Consider the following 18,350-nt stretch of genomic DNA (forward strand, 5'->3'; position numbering starts at 1 on the left):
AAGAATAGAAGTTGTGGTCTAGAAAGCAGAGGCTGAGGCAAAGGTGAAGTGCCAAAAACTTTATCTGGGAGATGAAATGGCCCATGTTATGATGTTCATGGATCCCTTCTTCCATTAATGGTAACAATTAATAAAATGGTCTAAAAAATAAAATGGTAAAAAAAAATTGCATTTTATGATGACATTGGTATAAAGAAGAATGTAATGCAGATTGGATTTATTATTATTATATTCATTTTCTTGAGTGTCTAAAAGTATTAGCAGCCCAAGCCTCTGTGCCTCCCACGCTGTGTGGAGAAGCCGGCCGGCCGGGATTCAAGCACAGGGTGGGGAGGGTGAGTGAGGCAGGGGACAGGCGCTAACCCTGATGCCCTGGGCTCCCTCTGTTGTGCTTTACAACGAGCTGCGAGCTGCGGCAAGTCTGGCCAGCAGTAGGACCTCTCTGGAAGGGCTGCAGAGAGTCACTGCGCCTCAGCAAAAAAGCCAGGTTTTAGGTCACTGGCAGCCTTGTGTGAGAGTTTGAACTTCATCACAGAGGCAAATGAAATGCCACAGAGAAATTTTTGGAAGGGTCAGATGTGTGTCATAGAAAGATCACTCTGGCAACTGTGTGAGAGACAGTCTTAAAGGAAGGGAAGCCAGGGAAGGGGGCAGATTATTTAAAAAAGGGAATGGTAGTGACAAGCAATATGAAGGCTGGGACAGGTGATGAGAGAAATGCTAAGTCAGACCCAGTGGTTGCCTGGGTGAGGCCCGGGAAGGGGAGAAACGAGCAATGACTGACATCTGGTGACGGGAAGTAGGGGAGACAGCTGGGAAGGAACACAGGTAGGGGACAGTTAGGGGTCACGGTGAAGATGACATCTACTGTTTTTTGCTAAAATCATCCTGTCCAAGGATTGTGTGTGTGTGTGTGTGTGTGTGTGTGTGTGTGTGTGTGTATGTTTAAGATTTACTTATTTATTTGTTTATTTGACAGAGAGAGAAAGAGAGAGAGCACAAGTAGGCAGAGTGGCACGCAGAGGGAGAGGGAGAAGCAGGCTTCCAGCTGAGCAGAGAGCCCAATGCGGGACTCCATCCCAGAACCCTGGGATTATGACTTGAGCCAAAGGCAGACGCTTAACTGACTAAGCCACCCAGGTGCCCCAAGAATTTTGTTTTTATTCATGTTTATTTGGTTCTAGTTTTTTTCTGATTTCTTTTTTTTTTTTTTTTTACCCTAAAGTCTTTACTTCATCTTGGGTTCAGGATGGTTAAAGACATGAAGTGAGGGATTTAAGTTGATTCCCATTTTCCAAATACCTCACTAGTTGTCCCAGCAAAGATTCCTTTTTTAAAATAGTTTTTTAAAAGATGTTATAAATTTGACAGAGGGGGGAGAGAGAGAGAGAGAGAGAAAGAGAAAGAGAGAGCGTAAGTGGGCAGAGCGGCTGGCAGAGGGAGAGGGAGAAGCAGGCTCCCCACTGAGCAGGGAACCCAATACGGGGATCCATCCCAGGACCCCAGCATCATGACCTGAGCCAAAGGCACATGCTTAACTGACTGAGCCACCCAGGCGCCCGCAGCATAGATTCCTAATGCCACCTTAATGATAAATCAAATTCATTTACATATATAAATATATACACTGGGTTTCTGGGATATTTATACCAGCACTACATTATTTTTGTAATCATAGCTTTATCATGTATTTGACAATCTGGCAAAGGAGGATCTTAAGGGAAGAGAGGGAGCAAAAAAGAAAGGATAAATTCAGTTCTGGATATACTGTGTGGGAGCTACACACGGCAGGACATTTAGGTAAGGAGGTCTAGCCAAGAGCTGTGTATGATTCCAAAGCTCAGGGACGGGCTGGGCTGAAAATGCAGATTTGGGGTAAGAGTCATGTGAGAAGCTGAAACTGTAGAAGCATGGATGAGACTGCATGGAAGAGGCAAAGGAAAATTTCTCCCTCCTTCCTTTTGTGCTCTCACACCAGGGCCATCCCTGGCATAGCATTTGTCCTGCTTATTTCCAAGTCCTGCTCCTTGGAACACATACCTGTCTGCACAACAACAGTGAGAGCCCCTAAAGGGTAGGGGCCCTGGCTTTCTTGCTCATCCATCCACCCACCCCTCCATTCACCCACCCCTCCCCAACCCATCCATCCACCCACCCCTCCCCCACCCCTCCTACCACCCACCCTCCCCCACCCACCCAATCACCAGTGCCTGACACCAAACGGGTGCTTGATACATGTTGGCTGATTGCAGAGCTTGTAAAATGCTTTTGCGCTGTTTTAAACCAGTCGACGACAGACTCCTTGAAATATTTTCACCTCTTGCATGGATCTCCTCCAATCTTTTTGGTTACTCCTTCAAAGACTCTTCAGCTGCCTCTTCCTCAGTTCCCCAGCACTAAATGTAGGAGTGTCCCAGAGGGTACTCTACCGTTTTATAAATATCTTCACCCTTAAGAGGATCTCTGGCATTTGAATGATTTTATATTTCATCTCTGTGTGGATGAACTTCAAATTTCTATCACCAGCCTGGACCTCTCTTCCTTGTATCCAGACCTCAAATCAAACTGCTCACTTAATATCCGTATTGCCTCACTAGTGGGCATCCCAATCTCAGCATGTCAAGAAATAACCTCCCCCTACTCTCCGCAAAACCTGACCTTTCTTCAGTCTTTTCTATCACTGTCCCAACTGCCTGCCACCACCCCACTCCAAGCCAGTGTCTTCTCTTACCTGGTCTCCTGCTTCCTCCCTTGCCCCTCCTTAAATCTGTTCTCTATACAGTAGCCACAGAGTCTATTGAGACATAAGTTAGATCCTGTTACTCTGTTCAGAAGGCCCCCATGGCTTCCTACTTTATCAGAGTAAGAGCCTTTAACCTACAAAGCCCTAGTACTTCTCCAACTGGCCTCCCCCTCCCTACTCCTCCATTGACTCCATTCCAGCCACACTGGCCTCCTTGCTATTCCCCTAACGCACTAAGCACCCTCCTAACTCAGAGCCTAAAAGGTGAAAGGAAAAAGTATAGGAACAATATAGGGGGATATAGTAATAATATATATTAATAATCTTGAGGTAGGGAAGAATTCTTGAACAAGTCACAAGAAAAAGGCTGATAAATTTTACTTCATTAAAACTAAGAATGTCTTAAGTCAATCAGAGAAAGACAATTATCATATGATCTCCCTGATATGAGGAAGTTGAGAGGCTACGTGGGGGGTTTGGGGGGTAGGAAAGGAATAAATGAAACAAGATGGGATTGGGAGGGAGACAAACCATAAGAGACTCTTAATCTCACAAAACAAACTGAGGGTTGGGGGGGGGGGCGGGTGCGGGCTAGGGAGAGGGTGGCTGGGTGATGGACATTGGGGAAGGTATATGCTATGGTGAGTGCTGTGAAGTGTAAACCTGGTTATTCACAGACCTGTAACCCTGGGGCAAATAATACATTGTATGCTAATTAAAAAATTTAAAAATTTTGGGGCGCGTGGGTGGCTCAGTGGTTTAAGCCTCTCTCTGCCTTTGGTTCAGGTCATGATCTCAGGGTCCTGGAATCAAGTCCTGCATCAGGCTCTCTGCTCAGCAGGGAGCCTGCTTCTCTCTCTCTCTCTCTCTCTCTCTGCCTGCCTCTCTGCCTACTTGTGATCTCTCTCTGTTAAATAAACAAATAAAATCTTAAAAAAAGGAAATTGTTTAAAAAATTTAAAAATTAAAAAAATTAAAAAACCCTAAGGATTTCTGTTCATCAAGATACCATACAAAAGGAGAAAACACAAGCCCCAAAGTGGGAGAAATTCTATAGAGTATATAAAATGTGCCCATAAATTAATAAGAAAATTACCAAAAAGAGAGAGAGAGATGGGTAGAAGAGTCGAACAGGACATTCACACAAGACTAAAAGGAATGGCCCATAAACATGTGACAAGCGATTCATCCTCATTAGTAGCAAAGAAATGCACACTAAAACTACAACAAGATACTCTTTCTCAACCACTAGCTTAGCAAAGAATTAGGAAGTTGGACAATGCCAAAGGTTGGAGGCCAGGAAGGAATGGCGACTCTCATGCCCCCTGGTGGAAGTGTAAATTGGTACTAGCGCATTACCCAGTAATTTTAGTCCTGGCTGCGTGCCCTGCAGAATCTGCACAAGCGGAGGAGCATGCACAAAAGAAGAAACTTTACAGTGGCACGCTTTGTAATAGCAAAAAACTATTGTTTCCCAAGTGTCCATCCACACTAGAATGGATAAACATATTTGAGACATTCGATTCATATGATTGAACACGTATATTTAAGTTGGTCGAAAACCTTTCCTTTCAGTACTCTCATTGGGTTTATCGGGTCATATCTGGCTCCTACGGTTAATGTATGTGTCAGGATGGAAAGGGTTTTTACCTGGAATGAATTTTTGCCACTTCTGGTCCACATTGTATTTCACACAGTGATTTCCTGAAGGAAATATAATGATCTGCTCATCGAAGAAGAAGATATTGTTGGCCACGTGGGATCGAAGACCAAAAACATGCAGCGACTGAGCCACCACGGTCGACATGGTACCCGGCAAAGTTCTGCTGAACATCCCGCGAGCTGGTAAGGGCGGAGACCCGCCCCGCCCCTCCGTCCCGCCCCTGGCCCCGCCCCGCCAAGTCCCCGCCTCCAACCCCGCCCCGGAGCCCTCCTCCGCTCCCCCCGCCCCTCCAGCGCCCTCCTCACGCCCTTTTGCCCCGGGCTCCTGCTTCTCCCTCTCCTTCGCTCCTCCTGGCCGCCTGCTTCTCCAGACGACCCCCAGCTACGCGCTCCCACCTTTCGCTCTTTCGCTCCGGATCACCAGACTACTCGTGTATCCAGCGGTAGAACTCCTACGGGTCCCAAGCAATCCTGTCTCTCTCAGACGCCGGGGTGGTTCCTATAGCAACGGCAAACCGGAAGTGTGATTCTGCAGCCGGAAGCGGAAGTCCCTGTCGAAGAGAGCAGCAGCTGCGGAGAACAGTGGTTGCTGGTGCCGCTCTGGTCCACGTGGGCCGCGTTGTGAGAGTACCGGGTGGGGGACAGGCAGTCGCGGCTAGAGGCGCCACTGGTCGGCCGAGCGGGCCTCGGGCCATCCGGCGAGTTAGAGTAGCGTGGACGCGCGCACTCGCTGGGACATGGACACTCCCCCGCTGTCAGGTTCGGACTCGGATTCTGATGATTCTCTGGTCACAGACCGAGAGGTAGGTGACAGCCGGGCTCGCGGGGCAGGGTGCGGGAGAAGGTCCTCACTCCCCCGGTGCTGACTGCCCACTGTGCTCTGCAGTTGCAGGATGCGTTTTCCCGGGGACTCCTGAAGCCAGGCCTCAATGTCGTGCTGGAGGGGCCGAAGAAGGCTGTGAACGACGTGGTGAGCTTGGGCGCCTGGCCGGGGTCCTGGGACACGGGATGCTCATGAGACACTGTTGTGCTTCTCAGGCGGAGTTCTTGTCCCAGAGAAGACTCAGCCTGCGCAGTGCCAGGAGGGTCAATTCCCGACCCGGTTGTGGGGGTTAGGGCTTTGTCCGTTGGCCTCTGTCCTTGATGCTGGCTCTGTGTCTGGATTTCCTAGAGTGGCCTGAAGCAGTGTTTGGCTGAATTCAAGCGGGATCTGGAGTGGGTTGAAAGGCTTGATGTGACCCTGGGTCCCGTGCCGGAAGTCAGTGGACCTCAGTCAACACCTCAGAATAAGGATCAGAAAGCTGTTGATCCAGAAGATGACTTCCAGCGGGAGATGAGCTTGTATGTTTGTTTTCAGGTGTGGGAATTATGGGTCCCTGTGCTAGAGGGAGGGGGCTGGGGGGGAAGTAGTGTACCTGTACTCCTCCGACGTTGTCATAAGCCTGAGAGTAAGAAAGAGGGCTTCTTAATATTCAAAAGAGCTAAGGAGATTGTGCGTGGTTGAGACAAGCGCCTGCTGGGTCCACCAGTTATAATTCAAAGTCCAGTTTATTTTTAAATTTTATTTCGAAGTATTTAGTTTTAGAGTTACTTTGTACTTTCAGTTATTTTAACAAAAACTTGCTTCTGGTAGGTTCTTATGTGAACTTTTTCCAGTGACTACATAAGAATTCATAATTGATACTAGTTTGTAAGTTGATGGGTACTTTTATTTTTTTTAAACCACATTGTTTCTTTTTTTTAAATTTTTGTTTATTTATTTATTTGACAGAGAGAGAGAGAGATCACAAGTAGGCAGAGAGGCAGGCAGAGAGAGAGGGGGAAGCAGGCTCTCTGCGGAGCAGAGAGGCCGATGCGGGGCTCCATCCCAGGACCCTGAGGTCATGACCTGAGCTGAAGGCAGAGGCTTTAACCCACTGAGCCACCCAGGTGGCCCAAGTGCGGTCACTCTTTTAAATGAAATTTTTTTTTTTTTTAGCAGAATTCCCCTTCTAAAAAGGGCTAAATTTCTCCTAGATACCAAGTAAAAGAGATTTTATTGCATTTGTGTGTGTGTTCTTGCTGGTGGAAGTCAGATGTTGAGAATTTTTCTGATCATGGATGACTCTGAGGTTATCCTTGTCAGATAGGCAAGTGAGAAGGAATAGAAGGTCTCTCTCTCTTAGCTTATTGCCCAGTTTGTCCCATATCACACTGTCCTCCATCCTCAGCTACCGGCAGGCCCAGGCTGCAGTGTTGGCGGTATTACCCCGCCTCCATCAGCTCAAAGTCCCTACGAAGAGGCCCACTGACTATTTTGCAGAGATGGCCAAGTCTGATCAACAGATGCAGAAGGTAAGACACAAAGGTTTCCTCTGGAAAGCGAAGACTTTATACTTAAGTGTGGGTAGTTGACTTATCTCTTGTAACTTTTTTTTCAAGATTTTATTTATTTATTTGACAGGGAGGGAGAGAGAGTGAGCACAAGCAGGGGGAGCGGCAGGCAGAAGGAGAGGGAGAAGCAGGCTCCCCACTCTGGGATCATGACCTGAGCCGAAGGCTGAGAGTTAATTGACTGAGCCACCCAGGCACCTCATCTCTTACAACATTTATTTATTTATTTTTTAATTTTTTAAGATTTTATTTATTTATTTATTTGGAAGACGGAGAGAGTGCGCAAGGGAGAGAGAGCACAAGCCAGGTGGAAAGGCAGAGGGAGAAGTAGACTCCCTGTGGAGCAGGGAGCCGGGTGCAGGGCTCAATCCCAGAACCCTGGCATCATGACCTGAGCTGAAGGCAGACGTTCAACCAACTGAGCCACCCAGGTGCCCCTCCTACTACATTTAAAAAGACTAAGCCCAATAATAGGGAAGTGGTTGTCAGAGGACAATTACTAGAACTGTCTACTTCAGACTCATGCCAGTCACTGCCAAGTAGAAAAACATAAGGATGATTTTTTTCCCCTAATTTAAACATTTAAGGGGAGGAGAAGTACTATAAGAACTGTGGTTTCAGAGATAAAGATGGCCTTTTGCATTTCTTAGCTGGTGTGGTCATGGTATGGTGTGTAGAATAAACACACTTCTTGTTCTGCCATTGTCACGGGCTGGGACTATAACTTGTAAACAGTTCCTTTTTTTCTGGGCCTCGATGTTCTCTAACATGAGGGACTAATTAATATCAGATGTAATATAATTTCCAGTTAGACAGAACTTGGCCCTCATTTAACTTTGGGAGGAAGAGAAATGCCAGAATTTAATCCAAGATCTCTTCCAATACTTGGGTCTCTGGATTTTAGGGAACTCTTGTCTCAGTGGTACTTGGGGAAGCTAATTTAGAGATGAGCTCAGACACATCTCTGTACACTTATCCTGACGAGTGCTTACCCTTTGACTGAACTGGCTGATCTGATGGAAGAGGCTGGGTACCGGATACTGGTTTGAGTTTTTAACATGTATCTCATATATTGGAGAAGGGAACTGAGGCTGCATGCTGGTTTCACGAGTCTGCAGACAGTAGTGTTGGGGAGAAGTTTGTTTCTCCTGGCAGAATGCAAGCCGGCAGCTTTGCGTAACAGAACAAACAGCACACTGAGATTGGGAAGGTCCCTTTCAGGTTCTACCGCTGATGCTTTTCGTATCTTGGACAAAGTGTTCAGCCTTTGGGCCTCTTGTCCAAGTTTCCTTTGAGCCCTAGTTTGCAGAACTGAGAAGATCTGGTCCCACTCCAGTGCACCTTAAATAGTGGTCGGGCCAGACTCAAATAACATAAGCTGACAACATTTTGTGTTTCAGATTCGACAGAAGCTGCAGGCTAAACAGGCGGCCATGGAGAAGTCTGAAAAGGCAAAGCAACTGCGGGCGCTTAGGAAATACGGGAAGAAGGTGAGAAGGAGAGTGTGCGGGCTTAGAATGAGGCCGAGTATCCATCAGGCTGGGGTGCCGGGGTCAGATCTGGTTCCGTGCCGTGTGTGTGTGTTCCGTCTTGTGTTGATTATCTCTCCTCAAAGAGGGCGTCTGTGCTTGGATATAAACACCATCTTTCCTTGATACCAGGGTCTCAAGGGATGAGCGGTTGGCAGGGGGTGGTGGTGGCGGGGCATGGTCACTGCTGGGAAATAATTCATTTTGCTGGGCTTCATTGGCACATCTGTGCAGTGAAGGAGTGGGTCCAGACCAGTGGGGTCCAAACCTGACCTCACAGCACAATCACCGGGGGAAATCTTTCAAAACAGATTTCTAGGTTTCAGAATGTCTGGGAATCTGTGTGTTTTGTCTTCCCATCCCCCAAATACTTCTCATGTGATTCTGAAATGCATCCAGCGTTGGAGAATCACTGGTCTGGATAACTGAAAAGCCTTTCAAAGAACCATATTATTGATTGTCATCCAATTGAGGAGAAAAATGGCTCCTGTGTGCTTGACCAATGGATGTCTGAGTTCTACCGTAAAATCTAGGGAAACCCTTCTTGGTTTTTCTCCTTTATTTCATGGCCATTTAGGAAAGAAGATGACAGGAGTTAAAGTCAGGGTTGTGGGAAGAAGTGAGTGTGGGGAGGATCAGCGCGAGTGTTCAGACTTTGTCAACATTTTGGGCATAAACATTCATGGTCTGGGGTGCTGAGCTGCTCTCCATATTGGAGTTACGTCATTGACAGGTCCTCCGAGGAGTAAGAGTAGATCAGCATCCTGTTCTTTGCAGAAGGGCAGCTGTGCATGTATTGTATCAATCTGGTGGTTGACGGCTGAGGTCAACTCAAAGACCTGGGTAGTTGGCAGTAACAGAACCCAACTGATCAAAGGCAAAGACAACTTTTACTTGGGCCTATTAACTCATCGTTTGTAATTCGAAGAAATGTCACGGCAGTGGTTCTCAACTGGGGATAATTTTGCCTTACCAGGGAACATCTAGCAACGCCTGGAGACATCTTTGGTGTCATGTCTTGGGGAGAGTGCTACTTGCATCTAGTGGGTAGACAGCAGGGAAGCTGCTAGGTGTCCTACAATGCCCAGGACAGGCCGTCCACCGCCCAGTAAAGAGTGATCCTGTCTAAGTGATCAGTAGAATTGATATTGAGAAACCCTGCTTTCGAGTGGAATCCTCTGCTTTTGTCCTTACGGCTAGTTTTCTTTTTTTTGCCAGATTGTTTCTGTTGATACTTTCTTGCTTACTAACAGTAGGGGCTAGATACTTAATCTGAGAATTGGATGTAGGCCTAGATCTAGATGTAAAACTAGACCTAGTTTTGTAGGTAGGATTGTGGAATGGGGTAAGAGTGTAGACTCGGGGTGTGAATTCAGCTGTGCACTTTCTCACTGTGTGACTCACACAAGTTACTCTCTGTGCTTCACTTTCGGGGGGGTGATAGGAATTTCTACTTCACAGGGTAGTTGAGGAGATAAACTAAGAATATACTTAGAGCCTTAACATAGTTGTGGCACACAGTAAAAGTTCAGTGGGGATGGTAGCACAGCATTGTTACCAAGACGATGGAGACACTCACGGGGATGATGGTCTGGAGTGGGTGTGACAGCCCTGTGTTCATGTCCCAGGTGCAAACAGAGGTTCTTCAGAAGAGGCAGCGAGAGAAAACACATATGATGAATGCCATTAAGAAATATCAGAAAGGTCAGTATACCTCCCGTCTAAGGATACAGGAGAGTGGGGGCAGCTGCTGATTTTAACACCTGTTGCTGTAAAGCCTTGATTGATTTCAAACCGTTGGACCTAAAGTTTGGGACAGCATGGGGAGCAGAATGTGCCTCTTAAAATTGATTTAGCAAGTAACAACCTTCTTTGGAAGCTTCAGCTTTTCTTAAAATGTTTTGGTGCTGGAGTGCCTGGGTGGCTCAGTCGGCTGAGGGTCTGCTGCTTAGGTCATGATCCTGGGGTCCTTGGATCAAGCCCTGCATTGGGCTCCCTGCTCAGCGGGGAGTCTGCTTCTTTCTCTCCCTTTGCTACGCCCCGTGCTATGCTTGTTTTCTCTGTGTCAAATAAATAAATAAAATCTTCAAAAAAATAAAATGTGTTGGTGCTGATCAAAGTACCTGTTCACCCCTAGGCTTTTCTGATAAACTGGATTTCCTTGAGGGGGATCAGAAGCCTGTTGCACGGAGAACGAAGGAAGGAGCAAAAGGCCAGCAGATGAAGAAGGGGTATGAGGGGTTTTGCTTCGGCTTTGTGGTGGGTACTGGGCAAGCAGTCTGAGCACAGTGGGGAACTCCCCAGGAGTGGGCTCAGAGCTGAGAGAGCACAGTGCTGCCTGTGGCCAAGGCGTATGGGCCTTTGGGATGGTCCTTTTAGCCCTATCAGTCTTGGAAGGTTAAAGTAGGGTGACTTAGGGGTGCTTGGCTGGCTCAATCAGTAGAGCATTTGACTCTTGATCTTGGGGTCATGATTTTAAGTCCCACGTTGGACATAGAGCTTACTTTAAAAATAATTAACTACACAACAACAACAACAAAACCCTGAAGTAGGGTGATCTAAGGACGTGGCACATTTTAAGTGAATACTCAGTAAAAGTTGATTCCACATCTCACGGTACGATGGTTTGGAGTATAGACCTAGGGTTTGGGTGTAGAATTTGCCATTTTGGGTGGCTTTGAGCAAGTTACTTGACCTTCCTAAATATTAGTTGCCTTATCTGTGAAAATGAGAAAATAGTATGCCCTCATAGCATTATGCAGATTTAAAAGGTCTAATGGTGGATATTATTATTTTCTTCTTAGTTTACTTTTATGCATCCCTGGACACCAGGCCTGGGGGAAATGATAATTTCTTTAGAATATATTAATGCCATGATAAAGGCATTTAAGACATAGTGCAGAAGCACATTTTAGAAATAGCTGACCTGGTCTGGAGATCAGGGTGTGAGGATGGCTCTTTGGAGGAGGGTCCTACCTGAGCCTAGTCTGAAGGATAAGCAAGAAGAATTAACCAGAAGAATAGGAGAGACACAGGTTTCAGCTTCAAGAATGAAGAACGCAAATGAGCAGAAGCATAGAGTTGAGAGCAGCAGGTTTGTGTATGAGGAATAGCAAGCATCTGGTACTGTGGGGAGTGCAGTGTGGGGCAGTCTCGGGGAGGTGAGATGTAGCTGGAGGGGCTGAGTCACAGATGCAATGTTTGCCTTGTTCCGAAACTTGGGTTTTATCCAGTAGGCAGGGAGGGAGACTTTGATGGCTTTACTCAAAATAATGAGCGGGTCATAGTCATGTGTTTGAAAAACTGTAGTGGTACTTGTGTAAAGGATGGACCTGAGGGAGGCAGGGAAACTGACTGGGGGGCTTCTACAGAGTCCAGAGAGCAATGATAATGAGCTGACTGGGGGGCTTCTACAGAGTCCAGAGAGCAATGATAATGACCTGATAAAAGGCAGAGAAGAGAAAACGGGTTGAAATATTCAAGAAGTTAAATTAGCAGCACTCCGTAATTGTGTTGGGCGTAGAGAGTGAAAGAGGGAAGAATCAAGGCTGGTGCCCAGATTTCTAGCCTGGGAGGCTGGAATAGGTGGGAGGACCACCATCCTTGAGTCAGTGTTTATATACAGGAGGTGAAACCAGGCTAGGAAGGGAGATGGCATGTGATCTTGGATATGCTGAATTTGAGCTTCCTATGGGATGACCAGTTTTTAAAATATATTACATTTGAATGTTAACTGTATGTACTATCCTTGAAAGGAGTAGAAACATCTGAGAATGATCTAGCAAGAGTTAGTTAAAATAGAAGAAGCTTTCCAGAGATAAATGTTGAGCCACAAGATACATGTGGATCCTTTCTTGGATCTTGTTTTGTTTTCGTGCTCCAGTAGTTAAAACCATAAGTAGATGGGCTTGCCTGGGGACTTTTTAGAGTTAAGGGTGTAGGGCCAGGGATGAGATTCTGGGTAACAGTAACATCTAAGAGCTTTTGCTTATAGACCGGAAAATAAGGGTATTGGTGGGCCATGGGAATCATCAGGATTTGCAGTGCCATGGGTGACCGGTAAGCCTGCTTTTTTTCCAGGCCCAACGCTAAGCGGCGGTATAAAAACCAGAAGTTTGGTTTTGGTGGAAAGAAGAAAGGCTCCAAGTGGAACACGCGTGAGAGCTATGATGATGTATCCAGCTTCCGGGCCAAGACGGCTCATGGCAAGGGCCTCAAGAGACCTGGGAAGAAAGGATCAAATGTAAGTGAGCCATGGGTCCTATCCCATACCTACCTGCACCCTTCCCTTTCTTAGGGCAGAAGGCCAAGTTGCTGTGTGATCACCTGTGGTATTTTTTTTTCTGTAGAAGAGGCCTGGAAAACGGACAAGAGAGAAAATGAAGAGCAGAGCACGCTGAACAGCATCTTCATACACAAAGAACCAAGAAAAGGGGTTGCAGGCTTGGGATTTCACCAGACAGTTGTATTTCTTCTGTTGGGATATTTTCGTAAAAAGTTTTTCCAATAAACTAAAAAATTTTCAAAGAAACATAGAATCTTGGTTAAAAACTCAGTAATAAAAGGTGGAAAAGTTACTTTTACATATTAAGTAAGATTGCTATTTATTGATGATTATTTAGGTTTTGAGTCCAAATTGCTGTTCCTTTATGATAGATGAAGATTTAACTTAGACCTTCCTCACCCTAATTAATTGTATCATGATTTTAGATAAATCAGGAGTCAGTGGTTATATCATTGTGACTGTTTAAATACCTTCATTGTCAGCCAGATGTACTAGGATAAAATTTCTTTTGTGGTACAGCTTTTGGGTTTTCCTTGAGTTAATTATTACTTTGTATTTTTTCTGTGTGCCTAATTTTCCTTGTAGATCCTTATTTTTCCCTAGACACATGTCATTTTATCCACTTTATAATTTCCTGCTCTAACCTAGGTCTGTCATATAGCTCTCACCCTGTCTCTTCTAGACCATTTAGATTGGTCTAATTCCTGGATCCCATTCCCATCTTAGCTTATGCCTTCTTTTTCTATGTACCGTCTTTTAGTATCTTCCTAGGAAAGAGAACTTTGGGACTCCTGCCTTTCTGCAGTTGCCTTTAGTTTGGTTGGTGGGAGTTGCCCTGAGATTGTTGCATACTGCCTCCTCTCCCCACTGAAAAGTTGCTGCCATTCCTTCTCTTCTCTCTGGAATCTTTTCTTCTCCTGTGATCTGAAATTCCATGAGGACATGTCTTGGCATGGACCTGTTTTTATTCTTTGGTGAGGATATTTGGAAGGATGCGAGATCTTCAGTTCTGGCAAATTTTATTTGATAGCCTCTCCCTATTTTCTTTGTTCTAATTCTGGAGTTTCTTTTCTTTCTTCCTTTCTTTTTTTTAAAAAGATTTTATTTATTTGTTTGTCAGAGAGATAGAGTACAGGCAGGCAGAGTGGCAGGCAGAGGCAGAGGGAGAAGCAGGTTCCCTACGGAGCAAGGAGCCTGATGTGGGACTCAATCCCAGGACTCTGGGATCATGACCTGAACCAAAGGCAGCCACTTAACTGACTGAGCCACCCAGGCATCCTAATTCTGGAGTTTCTGTTGGTCAAATTTTGAACCCCTTCTGATGATCTTCTAAGTTTGTATTTTAGTTCCACTTTAGAGAAAAGATTTCTTTGATTTTTTTTTTCCTAATCATTTAGTGAATATTTATTTTAGCTTTCATTTTCCATTTTATCCCCCAGTTCTTTATTCTCTTATCTCAGAATGTGAATTTTGATTTTGGTTTTTTAAGAGTTTTCCTCTGTTCCTTTCATTCTGTTTCCTTGGGTTTCCCCCAGCCCCTCCCTGTTCATTATGATCCCCCTTTTTTATGTCGAGCTGTATGGAAGTCAAGAGCACGGACTGCTGGGTTTAACACCTGTTTCTACTGCTTACCTGCTGTTTGACCCTGGGCATGTTAATTTCTCTGTGCTATGTCATTTCTGTATAGACATGAGAAGAATATCTACCAAATACAGTTTATGTCAGCTTTAAATGAGTTAATATATGTAAAATGCTTAGAACATTGCCTGCCATATGGTAAGGGTTTATACCTGCTTGGAATTATTTTGCTGGGGGGCTTTCCATAATGTCTGAGCCTTCATGGTACATACTTGAGAGGTACTCAGATGCTGGCTGGTGGTGAGACATAGGTCGGACATGGGTAGGAAAGCCACATTGCATGTTGGGTTTTACTCTGTGTTGAGGGTAGGAAGTTTGTTTACCTATCTTCCTTTTCTCCAATCAGAAAGCATACATTAAGTTTAGAAAGCATACATTAAGGCAGCTGGAAATACCTGTGTATATTTTTAAGCAGAAAAAATAATGTATTTTCACGTTGTTTCCTTTTTGGTAGCATCATTGGTATATAAAAAAGGACATTTCTGGTTCCATATGATTCTTTCTGGTACAAAAACAATGAACTTAGTGTTCGTAAACGCATTTCAGTTAACAACATTCTGAGCAAACAGGTCATGTGTTCAGAAGACCAAAATGTTTTACCCTGACCTGTTTTTGATAATCTACACTATTAGTGCCCGGGGTAATGCATAGTAATTCAAATAAGGAGCCTCAGAATTGGCTCAAGACTTTGGATTATGTGTGGAACATATTGAGAGTTTTAAGAAAGGAGAATACATGTTAACGGTTCATACTGGTAAGGCCAAAAGTAACTCATTACTGCTAGTACTTTTAAAGAAAGAATTGAAAACTGTGTACCTACCTTTCTTCCTTTTTTTTTTTCTTGGATAACAAATAGAATCACCGTCCTAAACTTCAGAGATATACTTCATAGAAGTCATCATGTCACCTCTACCATGTCAGCCTGCGAAGTATCACTGGGGTGCAGGCCGTATCAGCCTCCCATTGTGTTCCATTACAGCCTCGGGCATTGAGGCTGATGACGTGGTGGAACCAACTCCAAACTTAGGAGGAAGACAGTTTACCAAAGCATGGAGAGGAAACTTGCTCCGTGTCCTGTACACATTAACACAGGCAAACACTTGTTTTGTTTTGTTTTTTATAAACAAAACAGTTGATTCTCAATGTGTTTAATGTTTTAAATTCTAGTCCACCAAATAACTAGTTTTATTGTTTTCTTTGCATGTAACAGTTTTTGTTTTTTTTTTTTTTTTTTTTTTTTTTAATTTCAGTGTTCTAGAATTCATTGTTAGGCACCACACCCAGTGCTCCATGTAATCTGTGCCCTCCATAATACCCACCACCAGCCTCACCCAACCTCCCATCCCCTGCCCCTCCAAAACCCTGGGATTGTTTTTCAGTGTCCACAGTGTCTCCTGGTTCGTCTTCCCCTCCGATTTCCCCCAACTCCTTCTCCTCTCCCATCTCCCCATGTCCTCCACGTTATTCCTTATGCTCCACAAATAAGGAAAACCATATGATAGTTCTCTCTGCTTGACTTGTTTCACTCAACAGAATCTTTTCCAGTCCCATCCATGTTGATACAAAAGTTGGGTATTCATCCGTTCTGATGGAGGCATAATACTCCATAGTATATATGGACCACATCTTCCTCATCCATTCATCTGTTTAAGGGCATCTTGGTTCTTTCCAGTTTGGTGACCGTGGCCATTGCTGCTATGAACATTGGGGTACAGGTGGCCCTTCTTTTCACTACATCTGTATCTTTGGGGTAAATACCCAGTAGTGCAATTGCATGGTCATAGGGAAGCTCTATTTTTAATTTCTTAAGGAATCTCCACACTGTTTTTCAAAGTGGCTGTACCAACTTGCATTCCCACCAACAGTGTTAAGAGGGTTCCTCTTTCTCCACATCCTCTCCAACACACATTATTTACTGTCTTGTTAATTTTGGCCATTCTAACTGGTGTAGGGTGGTATCTCAATGTGGTTTTGATTTGACTCTCCCTGATGGCTAGTGATGATGAACATTTTTTCATTTGTCTGTTAGCCATTTGTATGTCTTCATTGGAGAAGTGTCTGTTCATGTTTTCTGCCCATTTTTTTTAAAGATTTTATTTATTTATTTGACAGAGAGAGATCACAAGTAGGCAGAGAGGCAGGCAGAGAGAGAGAGAAGGAAGCAGGCTCCCTGCTGAGCAGACAGCCCGATGTGGGACTCGATCCCAGGACCCCGAGATCATGACCTGAGCCAAAGGCAGCGGCTTAACCCACTAAGCCACCCAGGAGTCCCCTGCCCATTTTTTTGACATGATTATCTGTTTTGTGGGGTTTTAGTACTTTGATGAGCTTTTAAAAATCCCTTCTCCATCTTGGAGATTGTATTTCAAGGAGAGTGTAAAAGGCAGACAGTCAATAGGCAGAGATGTGAGTCTAACTCTGATCCTGTGTAAATTATAAAGTAGATCAGATCCCTGGTTCTTTCTCATCACCGAGTTGTTGGCTCTAAAAGCTGTCCCTGCTCCTGCAGGTCTGTTCCTTGAAATACAACACATTCACTAACTCAACATAAGAAAAGAGAGAGAGAGGAAGCTATTACTGTATACACAGGCTGTCCTCACTTTGCACAGTAGTGCGGGACCAGAAAAATGAGCTGCTTGCCAAAAATCAGACAAGGGGATCTTAATATTTTGACAAAATGTTCTAAAGGTATGGAGGTAGGGAGGGTGCTCGGTATTTCCATGCCCTTTTTGGGCATGACACCTTCCCACCCAGCCCTTGACGTGTTCACCAGCCTTGAAGCTCTCCAACCCTGAGTTTAGGGGTTTTCATGGTGGTTTCACTATGTCGGCATGATTGTATTAAGTCACTGGCCATTGGTGATGGTCCATCTTCTGTCCCTCTTCCCTCCCTAGAGATGGAGTGGGGCTAAAATTCCAAGTTTCTAACCAAGGTTTGGTCTTTCTGGTGAGTAGGCCCCCATTCTGAAGCTACCTAGAGGCTGCTAAGGGTTGCCTCATTAGAATAAAAGGTGTCCCTATCACCCTCTCAGGAAATGACATGGGATTTAGAGCTTTGTGTCAGGAACCAGGGACAGGTCTATCGTAGATCTATGATAGCACAGGTCCCTTATAGCAAAAGGGCACATTTCTAGATGCCCGAGTAGTCATTAATGATTAGTCCTCACCATATTTTATGAAAAGGTCTCCCAGGGCAAGTCCACTCAGATTTGCAGACTTCCGTTCGATGTTGTCAGGTTCCAAAAGCAGGAGTGATCTCAGCGATCTATAGCTTCACCCTTTCAGGCATAACTCAGAACAGCCAAAGGTGAGAGCTACATGGAGCAAAGTGGGGGTGGGCATGGGGCTTCTGTGTGCTCTGGGGTGCCCCCCCCCATCTCTGTGTGCTCAGCAGCCTGGAGTTCTCTGCCTCTTTCTCCTCAGGACCTTCAAATGGTAGTACATGGGGGGGGGGATTTCTTTAGAGCCATTTCATTTCTCTGGAGAAGAACTTTTCGGCTTCAATCCCAAGGTAAAAATGCAATATATGTGTGGCCTACGGGGTCAAGCTTCCTTTCACGGATTTTCATTGTTTGTAGCCTCACACTTCATTCCTACCCTGTGTTTCATGCACTGTCCCTGAGCCCTGGGCTTTCCCCATTTCTCCAAGAGTAGGCCTCCAGTGTGGGAGATGCTCCATGCCAGGCTGCTGTGTGGGGAGATGCTCTTCATGCCAGTGTCCATTTTTGGTTCCGTGCTTCACACCCCTTCTCTCCAAGTCCTGCACCTCTCTCCAGGGCTCTGTGCTGCGAGGTGTTCCACTCAGCGTGTCCGACGTGTGGTTTCCTCACCTTCTTCCATCAGCTTTCCATCTCTGAAATACGTCTTCAGTCTTCTTGGATGCTGATGTTCCTCTCCCAGTCTCGCATTCATACATTTTTGTCTCTTCATTGTCCTTTACTGGGGTCTGAGGAGGGAATATTGTGGGAATATTCAGAGGGAATTCAGAGTTATTCAGAATATTCAGAGGGAATATTGTTTGCATCTTAACCTGGAATTCTGCCACTGGTTTATAAGATCAAGGATTTGAAGCAGTGGATGTGGGCAGAAAGGAGAAATGTGAGACTCGGGAAAAGCCAGAC

The 18,350-nt window shown here is 45.2% G+C and overlaps 2 protein-coding genes across 8 annotated transcripts in view; one reads left to right on the forward strand and one right to left on the reverse strand.

Annotated features, from left to right (window-relative positions):
• The window catches only part of CFAP57 (cilia and flagella associated protein 57), a 69,996-nt gene extending 65,086 nt beyond the window's left edge, over positions 1 to 4,910 (reverse strand). For 2 of the 7 annotated variants that reach the window (XM_032301767.1, XM_032301763.1), the window contains exons 1-2: positions 4,802 to 4,907; positions 4,394 to 4,566 (exon numbers count right to left, since the gene is read on the reverse strand). In XM_032301767.1, the coding sequence (XP_032157658.1) occupies positions 4,394 to 4,550 (157 nt within the window). In that variant the 5' untranslated portion in view covers positions 4,551 to 4,566; positions 4,802 to 4,907. Of the gene's footprint in view, positions 1 to 4,393; positions 4,570 to 4,711 lie in introns of those variants that run through there. The other 5 variants (XM_032301765.1, XM_032301764.1, XM_032301769.1 and 2 more) reach the window with 5 other exon arrangements.
• A 36-nt stretch (positions 4,911 to 4,946) lies between these two features.
• On the forward strand, positions 4,947 to 12,890 carry EBNA1BP2 (EBNA1 binding protein 2). The gene is made up of 9 exons (XM_032301771.1): positions 4,947 to 5,208; positions 5,292 to 5,375; positions 5,577 to 5,746; positions 6,616 to 6,739; positions 8,179 to 8,268; positions 9,936 to 10,011; positions 10,445 to 10,538; positions 12,388 to 12,550; positions 12,657 to 12,890. The coding sequence occupies exons 1-9, from the start codon at positions 5,143 to 5,145 to the stop codon at positions 12,705 to 12,707; spliced, it is 918 nt and encodes a 305-aa protein (XP_032157662.1). The 5' UTR covers positions 4,947 to 5,142; the 3' UTR covers positions 12,708 to 12,890.
• The last annotated feature ends 5,460 nt before the right edge of the window (positions 12,891 to 18,350 follow it).

Source organism: Mustela erminea, chromosome 10, assembly GCF_009829155.1.
Source record: "Mustela erminea isolate mMusErm1 chromosome 10, mMusErm1.Pri, whole genome shotgun sequence".
In the NCBI taxonomy this organism is placed as follows: Eukaryota; Metazoa; Chordata; class Mammalia; order Carnivora; family Mustelidae; genus Mustela; species Mustela erminea.

What these genes read in the sequence shown, in the direction of transcription:
- EBNA1BP2 (XM_032301771.1), top strand. Translation starts at nt 5,143, where the DNA reads ATGGACACTCCCCCGCTGTCAGGTTCGGACTCGGATTCTGATGATTCT. An exon ending in CTCTGGTCACAGACCGAGAG is followed by an intron (nt 5,209 to 5,291) that starts GTAGGTGACAGC and finishes TGTGCTCTGCAG; the next exon opens with TTGCAGGATGCGTTTTCCCG. An exon ending in CATTAAGAAATATCAGAAAG is followed by an intron (nt 10,012 to 10,444) that starts GTCAGTATACCT and finishes GTTCACCCCTAG; the next exon opens with GCTTTTCTGATAAACTGGAT.